Source organism: Drosophila serrata, unplaced genomic scaffold (genome assembly GCF_035046125.1).
Source record: "Drosophila serrata isolate PLE 108 unplaced genomic scaffold, ASM3504612v1 contig_276, whole genome shotgun sequence".
Taxonomy (NCBI): domain Eukaryota; kingdom Metazoa; phylum Arthropoda; class Insecta; order Diptera; family Drosophilidae; genus Drosophila; species Drosophila serrata.
Genome location: NW_028257174.1, coordinates 5041476 through 5057768, shown reverse-complemented (window position 1 = coordinate 5057768; position 16293 = coordinate 5041476). Strand labels below are relative to the sequence as shown.

At 49.8% G+C, this 16293-nt stretch overlaps 2 protein-coding genes and 1 pseudogene across 4 annotated transcripts in view; all 3 read right to left on the bottom strand.

Moving 5' to 3' along the window:
• Positions 1–3276: 3276 nt before the first annotated feature.
• LOC147643215 (uncharacterized) lies at positions 3277–5379 on the bottom strand (annotated as a pseudogene).
• A 360-nt stretch (positions 5380–5739) lies between these two features.
• LOC110179599 (uncharacterized) lies at positions 5740–8404 on the bottom strand. The gene is made up of 4 exons (XM_086835207.1): positions 8398–8404; positions 7430–7951; positions 5838–6121; positions 5740–5781 (listed from the first exon to the last, which is right to left on the bottom strand). The coding sequence occupies exons 1-4, from the start codon at positions 8402–8404 to the stop codon at positions 5740–5742; spliced, it is 855 nt and encodes a 284-aa protein (XP_086691333.1).
• A 477-nt stretch (positions 8405–8881) lies between these two features.
• Positions 8882–16293, bottom strand: part of Ac13E (Adenylyl cyclase 13E) — a 53466-nt gene continuing 46054 nt past the window's right edge. For all 3 annotated transcript variants that reach the window (XM_086835673.1, XM_086835674.1, XM_020947030.2), the window contains 3 exons: positions 14612–15793; positions 14440–14540; positions 8882–14377 (listed from right to left, as the gene is read on the bottom strand). In XM_086835673.1, the coding sequence (XP_086691799.1) occupies positions 10695–14377; positions 14440–14540; positions 14612–15793 (4966 nt within the window). In that variant the 3' untranslated portion in view covers positions 8882–10694. The remainder of the gene's footprint in view (positions 14378–14439; positions 14541–14611; positions 15794–16293) is intronic.

Below are 16293 nucleotides of genomic sequence, written 5' to 3'. Positions count from 1 at the left end.
ATCATTCTAATGACTCGGGCATCTCGGCCTCCCCACAGATCAACAACAACCTTCAGGCCAAGCAGCACCAGCAGCCGCTCAAGCTGACCGTGATCACCCGCCAGGAGCAGCGTTACATTGGACCCAACTGCCTCAACATGACACCGGAGCCGCCGCAGCAGAAGCTTATCACGGCAGCTAAGCGGACTGCCCCAGAACCGTCAGTTTGCATTCGGTGGTGCCTCTACCAAGGATGTGATGCAGCGGTTTATGGCCTCCCATGGCATGTTGGGCAACATCAGCAGCTCAGGGAGAAATCAGAATGGAGTCAGCAGCAACAGCAGCACCCTCAAGCTGAACACGCGCACGGCGTTGGCCTACCTGTAGAACGGCTACTCGCCAACGAGCATTAACGCGGTCACCCCATCACCGCAGCCATAGAGAGGGACATGAAGGGCAGGCCGTTGCGTCAAGGCTATGTGCCCGTCGAGCAGAAGATCCAGCAGGAGCTGCAGGAGCCCAAGTCGCGGGGGAAGAAGCTGAAGCGCCTGCGCAAGATTAAAAGGCAGAACACACGGAAGGCTTCGCTGGAAAAGCTGTGAGTACACGTCAAGGCTTTAAAGAATCCTCTTATAATCTTACATGTTTTCGCTTCCAGCCAGCTAAGCACAGACGACGAGGCCGATGCGGACGACGATGACGAAGAGGACTCTGCTATGGACCCGGAAAACTGCGGCATGCCCAGTCCACCCAGGAGTTGGATAGAAATGGGCAAGTTTTAGATAACCTACTTAAAAAAGTTTTATTCTCATTGGATTTTCATTCTTATATCAACAGCAACGAACCGGAGGACGTTTACAAGCCCGCTGGCAATCGCAGACTGAGTGCAGCCGCCTACATAGCCAATGGAGCCAGGAATGGCAGCACTAAGGGGATGCGTCTGGCCCTGTCGCTGGCCCAGCTCTGTGATCTGTTGTCCAAGCAGGCGCCCTTATCGCGAGGCCCTATTGCCCAGTGGAAAAGCCCGATCAAGAACCGTTATACAGTGTGACCAACTAATTTTCCATGTCCTTTTTCGAAGTGTGACAGCTTTGGCTTTCCGCTGTTTGCTTGCAACCATGTGCAGCAGCGACGATCAACTGCTGTCAGAAAACCACGTGCAGCTTTTACCTCCTACGTTTTGGGTTATGGTGAATGCACTCGGGAGCAGCCACAAGATCAGGATGAGCTGGATCAAGACCAGCCCTGATGACATTAGAATGTCTCGTGCATCTCGGCCTCCCCACAGATCAACAACAACCTCCAGGCCAACCAGCACCAGCAGCCGCTCAAGCTGACCGTGATCACCCGCCAGGAGCAGCGTTACATTGGACCCAACTGCCTCAACATGACACCGGAGCCGCCGCAGCAGAAGCTTATCACGGCAGCTAAGCGGCCTGCCCCAGAACCGTCAGTTTGCATTCGGTGGTGCCTCTACCAAGGATGTGATGCAGCGGTTTATGGCCTCCCATGGCATGTTGGGCAACATCAGCAGCTCAGGGAGAAATCAGAATGGAGTCAGCAGCAACAACAGCACCCTCAAGCTGAACACGCGCACGGCGTTGGCCTACCTGGATAACGGCAACTCGCCAACGAGCATTACCACGGTCACCCCATTACCGGCGGCCATCAAGCGGGATTTGGTGGGCAGGCTGTTGCGTCGAGGCTATGTGCCCGTCGAGCAGAAGATCCAGCAGGAGCTGCAGGAGCCCAAGTCGCGGGGGAAGAAGCTGAAGCGCCTGCGCAAGATTAAAAGGCAGAACACACGGAAGGCTTCGCTGGAAAAGCTATGAGTACACGTCAAGGCTTTAAAGAATCCTCTTATAATCTTACATGTTTTCGTTTCCAGCCAGCTAAGCACAGACGACGAGGCCGATGCGGACGACAATGACGATGAGGACTCTGAGGTGGAGCACTGCTATGAACCAATGGCAGCGTCAAAGGGATGCGTCCGGCCATGTCACTGGCTCAGCTCTTTGATCTGAGAAGGAAGGGGCCCTCATCGCGAGGCCCCATTGCCCAGTGTGAAAGCCTGATCAAGAAGAATGCCGAGAACGGAACGGTTGTTGAGGCGGTAATCTCAGAGGACGAACGGAAGAGGTTAGCAGAGTCGTCTTTCCCTCCGAAAATCAACACATCAATCCACCAAATTATTATTGTAATGTCCACTCTTGATACCAATCCTAAGTCTGACTCCCGATCCTGTTCTGCACACAAAGCGAAAGATGCTTATGAACAAATTAATCTAAACGCCTTAAAAATTCGAAATAAAATTATTGAATTTGATTTATTTTCGTTGTTCTTGTTATTTAAAATTGTTCTTGTTGTAAAAGAGTCGTTTGTTGTTCTTGTTGTTGTTGTTGGCAAAATCCAGCATTCAGTTTGGTCCGTTTCAGTACAAAATTGCCAATTTCTGGATCTGGAGTACCAGGCGAACAGAAATCGCAGAAAGTAGATTCACTTTAGTACAAAAGCTTCAAATTAGAGTTGTCCGTTTAGCTATTTTATAGCTAGATTAAGCTTTGAGCTTAAAGCTCTTTGCTCTGCTACAACATAGCTAAACGGACAACTCTAATTTGAAGCTTTTGTACTAAAGTGAATCTACTTTCTGCGATTTCTGTTCGCCTGGTACTCCAGATCCAGAAATTGGCAATTTTGTACTGAAACGGACCAAACTGAATGCTGGATTTTGCCAACAACAACAACAACAACAAACGACTCTTTTACAACAAGAACAATTTTAAATAACAAGAACAACAAAAATCAAAGTCAATAATTTTATTTCGAATTTTTAAGGCGTTTAGATTAATTTGTTCATAAGCATCTTTCGCTTTGTGTGGAGACGAGGATCGGGAGTCGGACTTAGGATTGGTATCAAGAGTGGACATTACAATAATAATTTGGTGGATTGGTGTGTGTTGTTTTCCGGAGGGAAAGACGACTCTGCTAACCTCTTCCGTTCGTCCTCTGAGATTACCGCCTCAACAACCGTTCCGTTCTCGGCATTCTTCTTGATCAGGCTTTCACACTGGGCAATGGGGCCTCGCGATGAGGGCCCCTTCCTTCTCAGATCAAAGAGCTGAGCCAGTGACATGGCCGGACGCATCCCTTTGACGCTGCCATTGGTTCATAGCAGTGCTCCACCTCAGAGTCCTCATCGTCATTGTCGTCCGCATCGGCCTCGTCGTCTGTGCTTAGCTGGCTGGAAACGAAAACATGTAAGATTATAAGAGGATTCTTTAAAGCCTTGACGTGTACTCATAGCTTTTCCAGCGAAGCCTTCCGTGTGTTCTGCCTTTTAATCTTGCGCAGGCGCTTCAGCTTCTTCCCCCGCGACTTGGGCTCCTGCAGCTCCTGCTGGATCTTCTGCTCGACGGGCACATAGCCTCGACGCAACAGCCTGCCCACCAAATCCCGCTTGATGGCCGCCGGTAATGGGGTGACCGTGGTAATGCTCGTTGGCGAGTTGCCGTTATCCAGGTAGGCCAACGCCGTGCGCGTGTTCAGCTTGAGGGTGCTGTTGTTGCTGCTGACTCCATTCTGATTTCTCCCTGAGCTGCTGATGTTGCCCAACATGCCATGGGAGGCCATAAACCGCTGCATCACATCCTTGGTAGAGGCACCACCGAATGCAAACTGACGGTTCTGGGGCAGTCCGCTTAGCTGCCGTGATAAGCTTCTGCTGCGGCGGCTCCGGTGTCATGTTGAGGCAGTTGGGTCCAATGTAACGCTGCTCCTGGCGGGTGATCACGGTCAGCTTGAGCGGCTGCTGGTGCTGCTTGGCCTGAAGGTTGTTGTTGATCTGTGGGGAGGCCGAGATGCCCGAGTCATCAGAATGATTCAGCTCACCCTGATCCTGTGGCTGCTCCTGAGTGCATTTTCCATAACCTAAAAAGTAGGATGTCAAAGCTGCGCGTGGTTTTCTGACAGCAGTTGATCGTCGCTGCTGCACATGGTTGCAAGCAAACAGCGGAAAGTCAAAGCGGTCACACTTCGAAAAAGGACATGGAAAATTAGTTGGTCACACTGTAAAACGGTTCTTGATCAGGCTTTCCCCCTGGGCAATAGGGCCTCGCGATAAGGGCGCCTGCTTGGACGACAGATCACAGAGCTGGGCCAGCGACATGGCCAGACGCATCCCCTTAGTCCAGCCGTTCCTGGCTCCATTGGCTATGTAGGCGGCTGCACTCAGTCTGCGATTGCCAGCGGGCTTGTAAACGTCCTCCGGTTCGTTGCTGTTGATATAAGAATGAAAATTCAATGAGAATACAACTTTTTTAAGTAGGTTATCTAAAACTTGCCCATTTCTATCCAACTCCTGGGTGGACTGGGCATGTCGCAGTTTTCCGGGTCCATAGCAGAGTCCTCTTCGTCATTGTCGTCCGCATCGGCCTCGTCGTCTGTGCTTAGCTGGCTGGAAGCGAAAACATGTAAGATTATAAGAGGATTCTTTAAAGCCTTGACGTGTACTCACAGCTTTTCCAGCGAAGCCTTCCGTGTGTTCTGCCTTTTAATCTTGCGCAGGCGCTTCAGCTTCTTCCCCCGCGACTTGGGCTCCTGCAGCTCCTGCTGGATCTTCTGCTCGACTGGCACATAGTCCCGACGCAACAGTCTGCCCACCAAATCCCTCTTGATGGCCGCCGGTAATGGGGTGACCGTGGTAATGCTCGTTGGCGAGTTGCCGTTATCCAGGTAGGCCAACGCCGTGCGCGTGTTTAGCTTGAGGGTGCTGCTGTTGCTGCTGACTCCATTCTGATTTCTCCCTGAGCTGCTGATGTTGCCCAACATGCCATGGGAGGCCATAAACCGCTGCATCACATCCTTGGTAGAGGCACCACCGAATGCAAACTGACGGTTCTGGGGCAGTCCGCTTAGCTGCCGTGATAAGCTTCTGCTGCGGCGGCTCCGGTGTCATGTTGAGGCAGTTGGGTCCAATGTAACGCTGCTCCTGGCGGGTGATCACGGTCAGCTTGAGCGGCTGCTGGTGCTGGTTGGCCTGGAGGTTGTTGTTGATCTGTGGGGAGGCCGAGATGCACGAGACATTCTGATGTCATCAGGGCTCTCCTCCTTGTCGCTGATCACGATAGAGGTCAGCGAGGGGGTGTTGGATAGCTCATCAATGGGCTGCAGGAGCGAAGTGGTCTGCACTGCCGCCGGCCGGACTGTGACCAGCATGACCTGGTCTTGATCCAGCTCATCCTGATCCTGTGGCTGCTCCTGAGTGCATTCACCATAACCCAAAACGTAGGAGGTAAAAGCTGCACGTGGTTTTCTGACAGCAGTTGATCGTCGCTGCTGCACATGGTTGCAAGCAAACAGCGGAAAGCCAAAGCTGTCACACTTCGAAAAAGGACATGGAAAATTAGTTGGTCACACTGTATAACGGTTCTTGATCGGGCTTTTCCACTGGGCAATAGGGCCTCGCGATAAGGGCGCCTGCTTGGACAACAGATCACAGAGCTGGGCCAGCGACAGGGCCAGACGCATCCCCTTAGTGCTGCCATTCCTGGCTCCATTGGCTATGTAGGCGGCTGCACTCAGTCTGCGATTGCCAGCGGGCTTGTAAACGTCCTCCGGTTCGTTGCTGTTGATATAAGAATGAAAATCCAATGAGAATAAAACTTTTTTAAGTAGGTTATCTAAAACTTGCCCATTTCTATCCAACTCCTGGGTGGACTGGGCATGCCGCAGTTTTCCGGGTCCATAGCAGAGTCCTCTTCGTCATCGTCGTCCGCATCGGCCTCGTCGTCTGTGCTTAGCTGGCTGGAAGCGAAAACATGTAAGATTATAAGAGGATTCTTTAAAGCCTTGACGTGTACTGACAGCTTGTCCAGCGAAGCCTTCAGTGTGTTCTGCCTTTTAATCTTGCGCAGGCGCTTCAGCTTCTTTTCCCGCGGCTTGGGCTCCTGCAGCTCCGGCAGCTCCTGCTGGATCTTCTGCTCGACGGGCACATAGCCTGCCCTCCGTGTCCCTCTCGATGGCTGCGGTGATGGGGTGACCGTGTTAATGCTCGTTGGCGAGTAGCCGTTCTCCAGGTAGGGCAACGCTGTGCGCGTGTTCAGCTTGACGGTGTTGCTGTTGCTGCTGACTTCCATTCCGATTTCTCCCTTGCCATGGGAGGCCATAAACCGCTGCATCACGCCCTTGGTAGAGGCACCACCGAAGGCAAAGTGACGGTTCTGGGGCAGGCCGCTTAGCTGCGGAGTGGAAATGGTGATAAGCTTCTGCTGCGGAGGCTCCGGTGTCATGTTGAGGCAGTTGGGTCCAATGTAACGCTGCTCCTGGCGGGTGATTACGGTCAGCTTGAGAGGCTGTTGCTGATGCTGCTTGGCCTGGAGGTTCTAGTTGCTCTGTGGCAAGGCCGAGATGCACGAGACATTCTGATGTCATCAGGGCTCTCCTCCTTGTCGCTGATCACGATAGAGGTCAGCGAGGGGGTGTTGGATAGCTCATCAATGGGCTGCAGGAGCGAAGTGGTCTGCACTGCCGCCGGCCGGACTGTGACCAGCATGACCTGGTCTTGATCCAGCTCACCCTGATCCTGTGGCTGCTCCTGAGTGCATTCACCATAACCCAAAACGTAGGAGGTAAAAGCTGCACGTGGTTTTCTGACAGCAGTTGATCGTCGCTGCTGCACATGGTTGCAAGCAAACAGCGGAAAGCCAAAGCTGTCACACTTCGAAAAAGGACATGGAAAATTAGTTGGTCACACTGTATAACGGTTCTTGATCGGGCTTTTCCACTGGGCAATAGGGCCTCGCGATAAGGGCGCCTGCTTGGACAACAGATCACAGAGCTGGGCCAGCGACAGGGCCAGACGCATCCCCTTAGTGCTGCCATTCCTGGCTCCATTGGCTATGTAGGCGGCTGCACTCAGTCTGCGATTGCCAGCGGGCTTGTAAACGTCCTCCGGTTCGTTGCTGTTGATATAAGAATGAAAATCCAATGAGAATAAAACTTTTTTAAGTAGGTTATCTAAAACTTGCCCATTTCTATCCAACTCCTGGGTGGACTGGGCATGTCGCAGTTTTCCGGGTCCATAGCAGAGTCCTCTTCGTCATTGTCGTCCGCATCGGCCTCGTCGTCTGTGCTTAGCTGGCTGGAAGCGAAAACATGTAAGATTATAAGAGGATTCTTTAAAGCCTTGACGTGTACTGACAGCTTGTCCAGCGAAGCCTTCAGTGTGTTCTGCCTTTTAATCTTGCGCAGGCGCTTCAGCTCCTTCTCCCGCGACTTGTGCTCCTGCAGCTCCTGCTGGATCTTCTGCTCGACGGCAGAGTCCCGCTCGATGGCTGCCGGCGATGTGACCGTGGTAATGCCCGTTGGCGAGTTGCCGTTCTCCAGTAAGGCCATCGCCGTGTGTGTTCAGATTGAGGGTGTTGCTGTTGCTGCTGACATCCATTCAGATCGCTCCCGGAGCTGGTGATGTTGCCCAATGGCGTGACGGGCGGCAGCGGACAATTGGGTGGCACCAGCTTGCCATGGGAGGCCATAAACCGCTCCATCACGTCCTTGGTGGAGGCACCACCGAAGGTAAACTGACGTTTCTGGGGCAGGCCGCTTAGCTGCGAAGTGGAAATGATCCTGGTGATGAGCTTCTGCTGCGGCGGCCCCGGTGTCATGTAGCAGTTGGGTCCAATGTTACGCTGCTCCTGGCGGGTGACCACGGTCAGCTTAAGTGGCTGCTGCTGCTTGTCCTGGAGATTGTTGTTGCTTTGCGAGGAGGCCGAGATGCCCGAGTGCTGGTCATCGAGGCTCTTCTCCTTGGCGCTGTTCACGATAGTGGGCAGCGAGGGGGTGTTGGATAGCTCATCAATGGGCTGCAGGAGCGAAGTGGTCTGCACTGCCGCCGGCCGGACTGTGACCAGCATGACCTGGTCTTGATCCAGCTCATCCTGATCCTGTGGCTGCTCCTGAATGCATTCACCGTAACCTAAAACGTAAGATGTCAAAGCAGCATGTGGTTTTCTGACAGCAGTTGATCTTCGCAGCTGCACATGGTTGCAGGCCACCAGCGGAAAATCGAAGCGGTCATATTTCAATGGATAAGCAGTGAATAATGAGTTGGTCACACTGCAAAAAAGTTCCCGAAATATTGGGTTGACGAAGTAGCTATTTTATAGCTAGATTTAAAGCTCCGCTACAATATAGCTAAAGGGGCAACTCTAATTTGCTGCTCTAGCACTGAAATTAATCTGCTTTCTGCAGTTTCTGTTCGCCTGGTACTTCAGATCCAGAAATTGACAATTTTATAGTAAAAAGACCAAATTGAAGGCTGGTTTTTGCCTACAACAACAATAACAACAACAATTTCAAATTTACAACAACAACATTAATAAAATATTGTAATTTAACTGCTAAATTTGAATGCAAATTTACCCGCCATTTCAGTCAAATTTGAATTTGAGCTTAAATAGATACTTGGCGGTAACTGATCGACTATTTAAATTCAAATTCAAGTTTGTCGGTTAACTGATATGGCGGGTACTGGTTGCCTATTTCAATTCAATTTCAAATTTTGCATTTAAATTAATATATTTTTTGTGCTTTGTTTTAGTAAATTGTTGTTGTTGTTAAACCGTTCTCATTGTACATGAGATGTTGTTGTAAGCCAAAACAAGCCTTCAATTTGGAAAATTTTTAGAAAAAACATTATAACTGCCAGTTTTTGACATATTTTCATAAAATTTACGATATATCGATTCAGTATTATTTTAGAATTTTGTTATTAATTTTATAAAATTCGGACAACTGTATTATATAGCTGCTATAGGAATGACCGATATAAATTATATTATAATATTATAATATCTCCGATACTTTCCCATTCGCATTCCCGAACCCAATAAAATAAACTAATACGTTTGTTAAGTACATACAATTTAAGACTGCTGCCTTTTGTTTATTAGATTTCTACACATCTCGTTTAGTAGGTTTGCCTATAACATTTCGATAAACTCTTTGAAATCTTTTGCTAAAACACACGTAGGACACGATCCATTTACATAATGGCCATGAGTGGCTGGGCTGTATCCCAGCGTTAACAACATTTAAACAATTCTACACACATCGTAAACAGGATCTAGACTTTTTCATAAATATATATATATATATATATATATATGCATATATCATATATCATTCGGTCGCTTTTTGTGCTCACATTCCTTCTTTCTTGTTTTTTATAAAAAATATACAATTATAAATATAAATACATATCGTATATAGAGTATGTACATTTAGATGTTTCAAAAAGACATGAATAAGAGTACGTCTCTCGTGATTTGTTTCATTTTGTTTTTGTTGTTCAATAAATTAGTAGAAAATACATATTTTGTTTATATAAAAATACAATAGGGTCCATAGGTTGCAAATACACGTAACACGTTTACAGCATATACTATATATAACATATATGCATTAGTGTTATATATATATATCATTATTTTTTCACTGCTTTGACTTGATTTGTTTTTAGTTTTCGTAGCGGAAATAGAGATTTGCTTAAGTTTGTTATCCATATTCTATTGCACAAAGGGGTGTTGTGTTCGTGTGTGTACAAAAAATGATACAAAAAGACTTATAAAATTATGACCGTTTTCCAATGTGTGTGTGGCAAGCATTTGGTGCATACTTTTTTGGGGTTAATCGGTTCGTTTCTATATCTCTTCTTTCACTTTCAGTTTCGCTTTCACAAAAAATTAATACAATTTCAATATCTGGTTTGAAATCTAAGAAAATGCTAAACCTTTCGTTATAAGCTTTACATATATGGCCGACACATTCGTCTAACTTTAGCTACATACATTTATATACACACATAAACAGACATACATACTTGATCAACATGAACAACAATACACATACAGGTAATATCCATTCGTTGGCTTTCCAAAATAAAAAAAATAAAATAAAAAACAAAAAACTAATTAACTGTTATCTCTGCTTACTTATAAATGTTTATGTTACATTGAAACTACACACCACACAATCTGCCTAAACATACACATATATATGTATATAATTCGCTACACTTAAAGCCACGTACTTGCATTAGTTTAGTGTTAATTATGTATATATATATCTCTTTTAGTTATTAATTTAATTTAATTTAAAATTTAGTTTAGTTAGAGCTATTAAAAAAAAGGAAATAAAAACAGCGGCAGAAGGTAAAATATGCGCATACAATATAGGGTAACTTCCGTTTCGATAAGATCAAAAAAGAAAACAAAACTGTATCGAATATAAATTCGATAACGAACTGATCTCTTCTTATCTCTTTCAAGGATCTCCTTTCTCCCTCTTTATATATATATGTATATATCTTTGCACTGTACTTGACCAACCGCAATAACAACAATCAATTAATCCATCGATCAATCGATTCATCACTAGCAACTTTAAACCGATTCTATCATTTATCGTCACTATCGTTTATCGTTTTCTATCATTTATCGCGCCCTATCGTTTATCGTTTACCATTTCTATCTATTCATATTCAATTATTATCACAAAAAACACGGTTGATGCTCAACCTCGAATCCCCCTCTTCGCCCACTCGATCTGTATCCGTTTCCTCCTTCTCTTGGTTCCACCTGCTCGGAATCTGCTCCTGCTCCTTCTTGTGAGAGTCATTAAATGCAATTTTGAAACCATGACTTGGCTTGGCTCTCCTCTCAGGTCTCCAAGGGCATGGAGTTGGTGGTGGTCACGGTATGATTGCTGCTGGTGTTTGGTGCCAAGTGATTGCCTCCATTTGCCTGCAGTGACTCCTGCGATTTGAATAGAGTGGTGGTCTCGCTGGAGTGCAGATCATCATCATCCTCATCCTCATCGTCCTCGTCGTCATCGTTCTCGGCTAGTTCCAGTTTCAGCTGCAGAGGCTTCTTCTCCGCATCCTCCTCCTCCTCCTGCTGCTGCTGCTGCAAGAGTTTCTCTTGCTGTTCCTCCTGCTCCTGCTGCTGCTGATCCTGCTCCTCATCCTGCTGCTGATTCTCCCCTATTAGAGGCACTCCCTCCTCCTCCAATGGCTTTTCTCTCCTGCCCGTGTACAGAAAGACCTCCATGTGATCCTTACCCTTTACATAGACACTGCCGCGTGGCTCGAACTCATAGTTGCTGGTGAGGAAGGGCAGACAGTCCTTGCCCACCTGTATCCGATTGGGCAGGCCGGTGGAATCCATGCGCGAGGCCACATTCACTGCATCGCCCCAGATGTCATAGTAGAGCTTGCTGGTACCAATAACGCCAGCGGTGACATCGCCCACATTCATGCCAATCCTCAGTATGAGATTAAATTCGAGGAGATCCTTATTAAAAGCATCCACCACCTCCTGCATGGCAATGGAGAACTCCATCAGCGTGTGTATGTGCTCATCTCCCAATCCACGATGCGATGGATCCAATCCACTGGCTGCCATAAAGGTGGACCCAATGGTCTTGATCTTCTCAACGGCACGAAACTCGGGACGGGACAGCAACTCATCGAAGTCACCAATCAGTTCGTTGAGGACGCGCAGGAACTCCTTGCCACCGAGATAGCTCTCATCGTACATCTCATTAAAGTTGACAATGGAGGCAAAGATGATGGCTATGTTGTGATGATTCTCCGAGTACTTGGCCGTATTCTTCAGATGCTCGGCCACATGCTTGGGTATGATGTTGTGCAGCAGCATATCCGCTTGGTTCTTCATGTTCTGCACTCGGACCTTGTCCTGGTTGGCCACAGCATTGCCATAGAAGGTTAGCCGATAGCCAATTTCAAATTCTCGATTAAGGAACCACACCAGGACCAGGATGAGCAGTAAATCCAGATAGATTTCGACATGGTAGTCCTGAAACCATTTGATTTCCTCACTGAAGTTTGAAGAGGAGGATGAGGATGAGTCCTGCTCCTGTTCCTGCTGCTGCTGCTGCTGCAGATCGTCACGATTCTGGCTGTAGACCATCAACTGGGACACAGCTATGCCGATGAAGCAGAGGGCCGCCAGAAAGGCCAGGACATTGCGCACCCAGCAGTTGAGTTGCGTAAAGTTGCAGAAATGGACGATGCACACGAAGATCAGGAAGCCATAGTGATACTCAAAGGCCTCCAGTTGCTCCAGGTCCAGCAGCAGGAAGTTGGCAATGATCAGGAGCACGGGCATGGCCATGAGCACGGCCAGGCAGATGTGCCAGGGATACCAACTGGATATGGCCTCAAAGATCCGATCCGTACAGGATATCGAAGAACCAGTGGAGTGATCTCTGCGACGCTCTCTCTCCAGCTCTTTGTCTCGATTCCGTTCCTTATCCCGTTCCTTATTCCTCTCTGCATCCCGCTCTAGATCCTCACTGATGCTCGACTTGGATCTCAGGCGATGATTAGTATTATTATTGTGGCCACTCCCGCTCTGCCGACGACACATCTGGCGGGTGAAGAGGAACAGGGCAAACACTTGGATGCCCGTGAAGCAGGAGAAGAGCGTCACCCACAGCCGAAAGCTGGGACTGACCGTGTTCTGGGTCATCAGGAACAGGGAGACGGAGATGCACAGGTAGACGGCAATGCCCACGAATATATCGATGTAGGTGTTGTACCGCGGCGTGGCCAGTGTCGGTGGTCCCTCCGTCTCGTTCTCGGCCCCAAAACGATGCGCTTTGGAGCGGAAATCTCGCTCCAGCTGCCGCGACTTGAAGTAGAGACTAAATCTTCGCAACGGTGGCTTCACCAGGTAACTTCGCTGCGATCGGGCATTGTCACGGACGCATCGGATCAGCTGGAGATCGGATTGCTTGCGCAGCTGCTGCAGGCAGGCGGCCAAGGGATCGGCCATCTGGGAGGAGCAGGCGGGCATGAGGAGGGCCGGCGGTGGCGGCTGTACGGCCAGTGGGAGTCCTCCCATTCCCATGCCCATGCCGAGGCCCATGCCAAGGCCTAGGCCCATGCCCAGTCCCTGGCCCACCTCGCCCAGGTTCGAGATGCTGGACGTGGAGCTGGTGAAGTATCCCGAGACTCGATGCTGACTTATCGCCGATTGATTCAGCGCATAGATCTGTTGCTGGATGGACGAGCGGCGGGAGTTGCTCTTGATGCCCGAATCTTTGCGTGACGTGGCCGAGGGACAGATGCTCGATTGGCGGGAGTGCGTGGGCGGGAATCCAGAGCCTCCAGATCCTCCGGGTGCCGGTAAGCAGGAGGAGCTCCCGGGTTCCAGGCTATTACCCGCTCCAGGACGTCCCGTGGCCAGCGTTGAGGCACGTGGCCTAGGCAATGGTGATTGCTCCACAGCGGGCACTGCCTGCGAGCCACCCGGTGTTACTCCACATGCTGCTCCATTGCCTCCGGTGGACTGACGTCCGCACTGGGATCGATAGCTTCCTGAACGTCCAAAGGGTGAGATATCACTCCGCGACTGACTGATGTAGGAGCGAACATCGATAATGTCATCGTACATGGAGTACTGACCAGGTGAGCAGCAACCGGTGGCAGTGCCTGCTCCTGCCTCCGGTGAACGGAGCACACTGCTGGCCAAGGCTGTCGATGTCGCCGCATGATGAAGCACTGGACGAGCAGCTGTTGGTATGTCCAGGGTCTGAGTACGCTGCTCCACGAGCACGGGCAGCTGTTGATAGCCGCAACCATTCTGCGTTTGGCTGTCCATGAAGGCCATCGTCTCCTCGTGATTTAGAGCGTGATGATGTGGATTCAGTTCCTCCTTCTCTCGCTCTCTTTCCCTTTCCCTCTCCTGCTGAGCTTCTGCTGCCGTTGCTGGTGACGAGGAGCTGCTGGCACTGTTATTCCGACTGGCCAGATCCTCGAATCGCTTAAGGAAACGCGTCACCTTCCATACCTTTAGTTTGATCTTGGCGGATGTGGTACTCGGCGGCGGTGGTGGCGGCGGCACTGGTGGATGTGGAGGCGGTGGACTGGCCGGCAACGGTTGCTCATCGGAATCCAAGCTGCCCGGCAGCGACTTGGTCGTAATGATGATCTTGGGCCGCTCTCGGACTACAATCACAGGTGGCACACCCGCTGCCGCCGGATGAATGATGCCGCGTTCCACATCACGATCTCTGTCCCTGTCTCGGTCTCGACTCTGTGACTTCTTGCGCAGCTTCATGCTCAAGGAGGTGAGACGCGGTCGCATGGAGAGCACTGGCGAGGGATTCAGCGAGCTGGAGAGCTGACCCACCGGCGAGGCGGGCGGTACATTGGGCTGCACCACGGATACATTGGTGGCGCTTTGCGACAGTGAAGCCACATGGCCGCCGGGCAGGAGGAGGGAGCTGCCAACGGGATTGACAGGCATGCTGGGACTCAGGCTATTGGTGCGGCAAAAGTCACGACGTCGTCCCACCACAAAGTAGGTGCGATGGCCTGTCAAAGGATTACAAGAGATTACAGATTAAGAGACTCCTTGGAATTATTAGAATACTCACCAAAGACCTCCTCGCCCTCCTCCAAGTAGTAGGCATCACCCAAGAAGCTGGATGTCTCCTGTGAGATGTGCACCTGCTCTGGCCTGCCCGAGGATTCCATTCTACAGGGAGAGGAGAGAAAGATATTTATTTATAACTTTTCAGGATGAGAACTCCTTCTCCCTTCACTCACTTGTTGGCCAAACTGACATCATTGCTCCACACATCGAACTTCACCCGCCGTGTGCCCACAATCCCACAGAGCACGGTCCCCGTGTGGACGCCCACTCGCATCTTGACACCCTCGTGCCGCTGGGCATCGAAGCAACGCATGGCATCGATCATGCCCAGACCCATCTCCACACAGCAGATGGCATGATCCGCCCGGGGCTCTGGACAACCGGAGACACAGTAATAGCAATCGCCCAGCGTTGAGATCTTCTCGCAGCCACTCAGCGAGCAGAGATCATCGAAACGCTCGAAGAGATCGTTGAGAATCTCCACCAGCTGCTCGGCCGTCTTTGTGGAGGACATGCGGGTGAAGCCCACAATGTCTGCAAACAGGATGCTCACATTCTCCATGCTGTGCATATGAAAGGGTCGAAACAGGGACTTCACATCGTTGGAGGCCCGTGGTCGCATGTAGTGCGACTCTGGGGGCATGCCACCCGCATCGAGGCCAGCGGTGCCGCCTTCATTGAGCAGCATATCGGCCACTTTTGGTGGCATCACCGAGTGTATCATCTTCTCTTTGAGCTGCTTCTCCATTTCCAGTTGGCGGCGCACGAGGAGATTCTGACCCACCTTCATGAAGGTGCCACGCATGCGCACTAGGTTCATGATCAGCACATGGACTCCCACCAAATGCACACTCAGATGGGCCATTATCCGGAGTACCAGGATCTTGTTGCTGGGATCTCCTGCTCCTGTTCCTGCTCCTGCTCCTGCTCCTACTGATCCTGCTCCTCCATGAATGCCACTGCAACCAATGACCATGTGCGAGACCATCTCAAAGGCAATGGAGTAACTAATGGCTATGCTGGCTCCCAACCAGAGAGGCATCGGTAGCGCCGTGTAGATGAGGAGCACAATTTCCAGGCAAATGGCAAAGTGACCCAGTGGACTAAAGGCTCTCCCCGTGTACGTGAGGAAAGCCAGAGAGGCGCCACACAGGAGCAACGCTGTCACGGCGGAGGTCACTGTCCTATGGTCACGATACAACTCCCAGTGGGTGAAGCACAAGGCCATGATCGTCACCAGTGAGAGCATGGAGAAGCTACTGGAGATGGGACGCCAAAAGTCCTCCGAACCACCATCCACCACAAAGTACAGGCACCACATCAGTGAGCAGAGCAGGATGTACGAGAGGGTGAACCTGGAAGCAAAGAAATTTATTAAAAAACTAATAAATCAGAAAGGATATTTCAATAGAGGAAATCAATAAGAAGGATATCCTGGTTAACCTCCCAACTTTTCCTTATACATTAAACAAACTAAAGGCTGGCAGAGATTTTATTTTCCATGCTGCTTAAATCTGCTTACCAAAATCAGAGCGGATTAAATCCAGGGGGAAATCAGGAGCAGCAGCAGCTGTGACCTTGAACTGAGCGGCTAAAAGAGTGCCATTACATTACCCATTTGCCCAGGCCAACTTTTCCTTGCCCCGGTCATTTGCACATTCATCCTAATTAACGCCAAACAACTGCAGCCAAGGAATTTTCCTGGTTAAAGAGTGAAAGAAAGACCGGTGGCCGGTGACCGGAGTAGAGCGGCTTACACTTTCGCACCTGTCACCATGGCAACTTTAGCAAGTGGCACTGCACTGCATTCATTACCCATTTTGTTCCGCTCCAAGGAGCTCCAAGGGAGTGATGG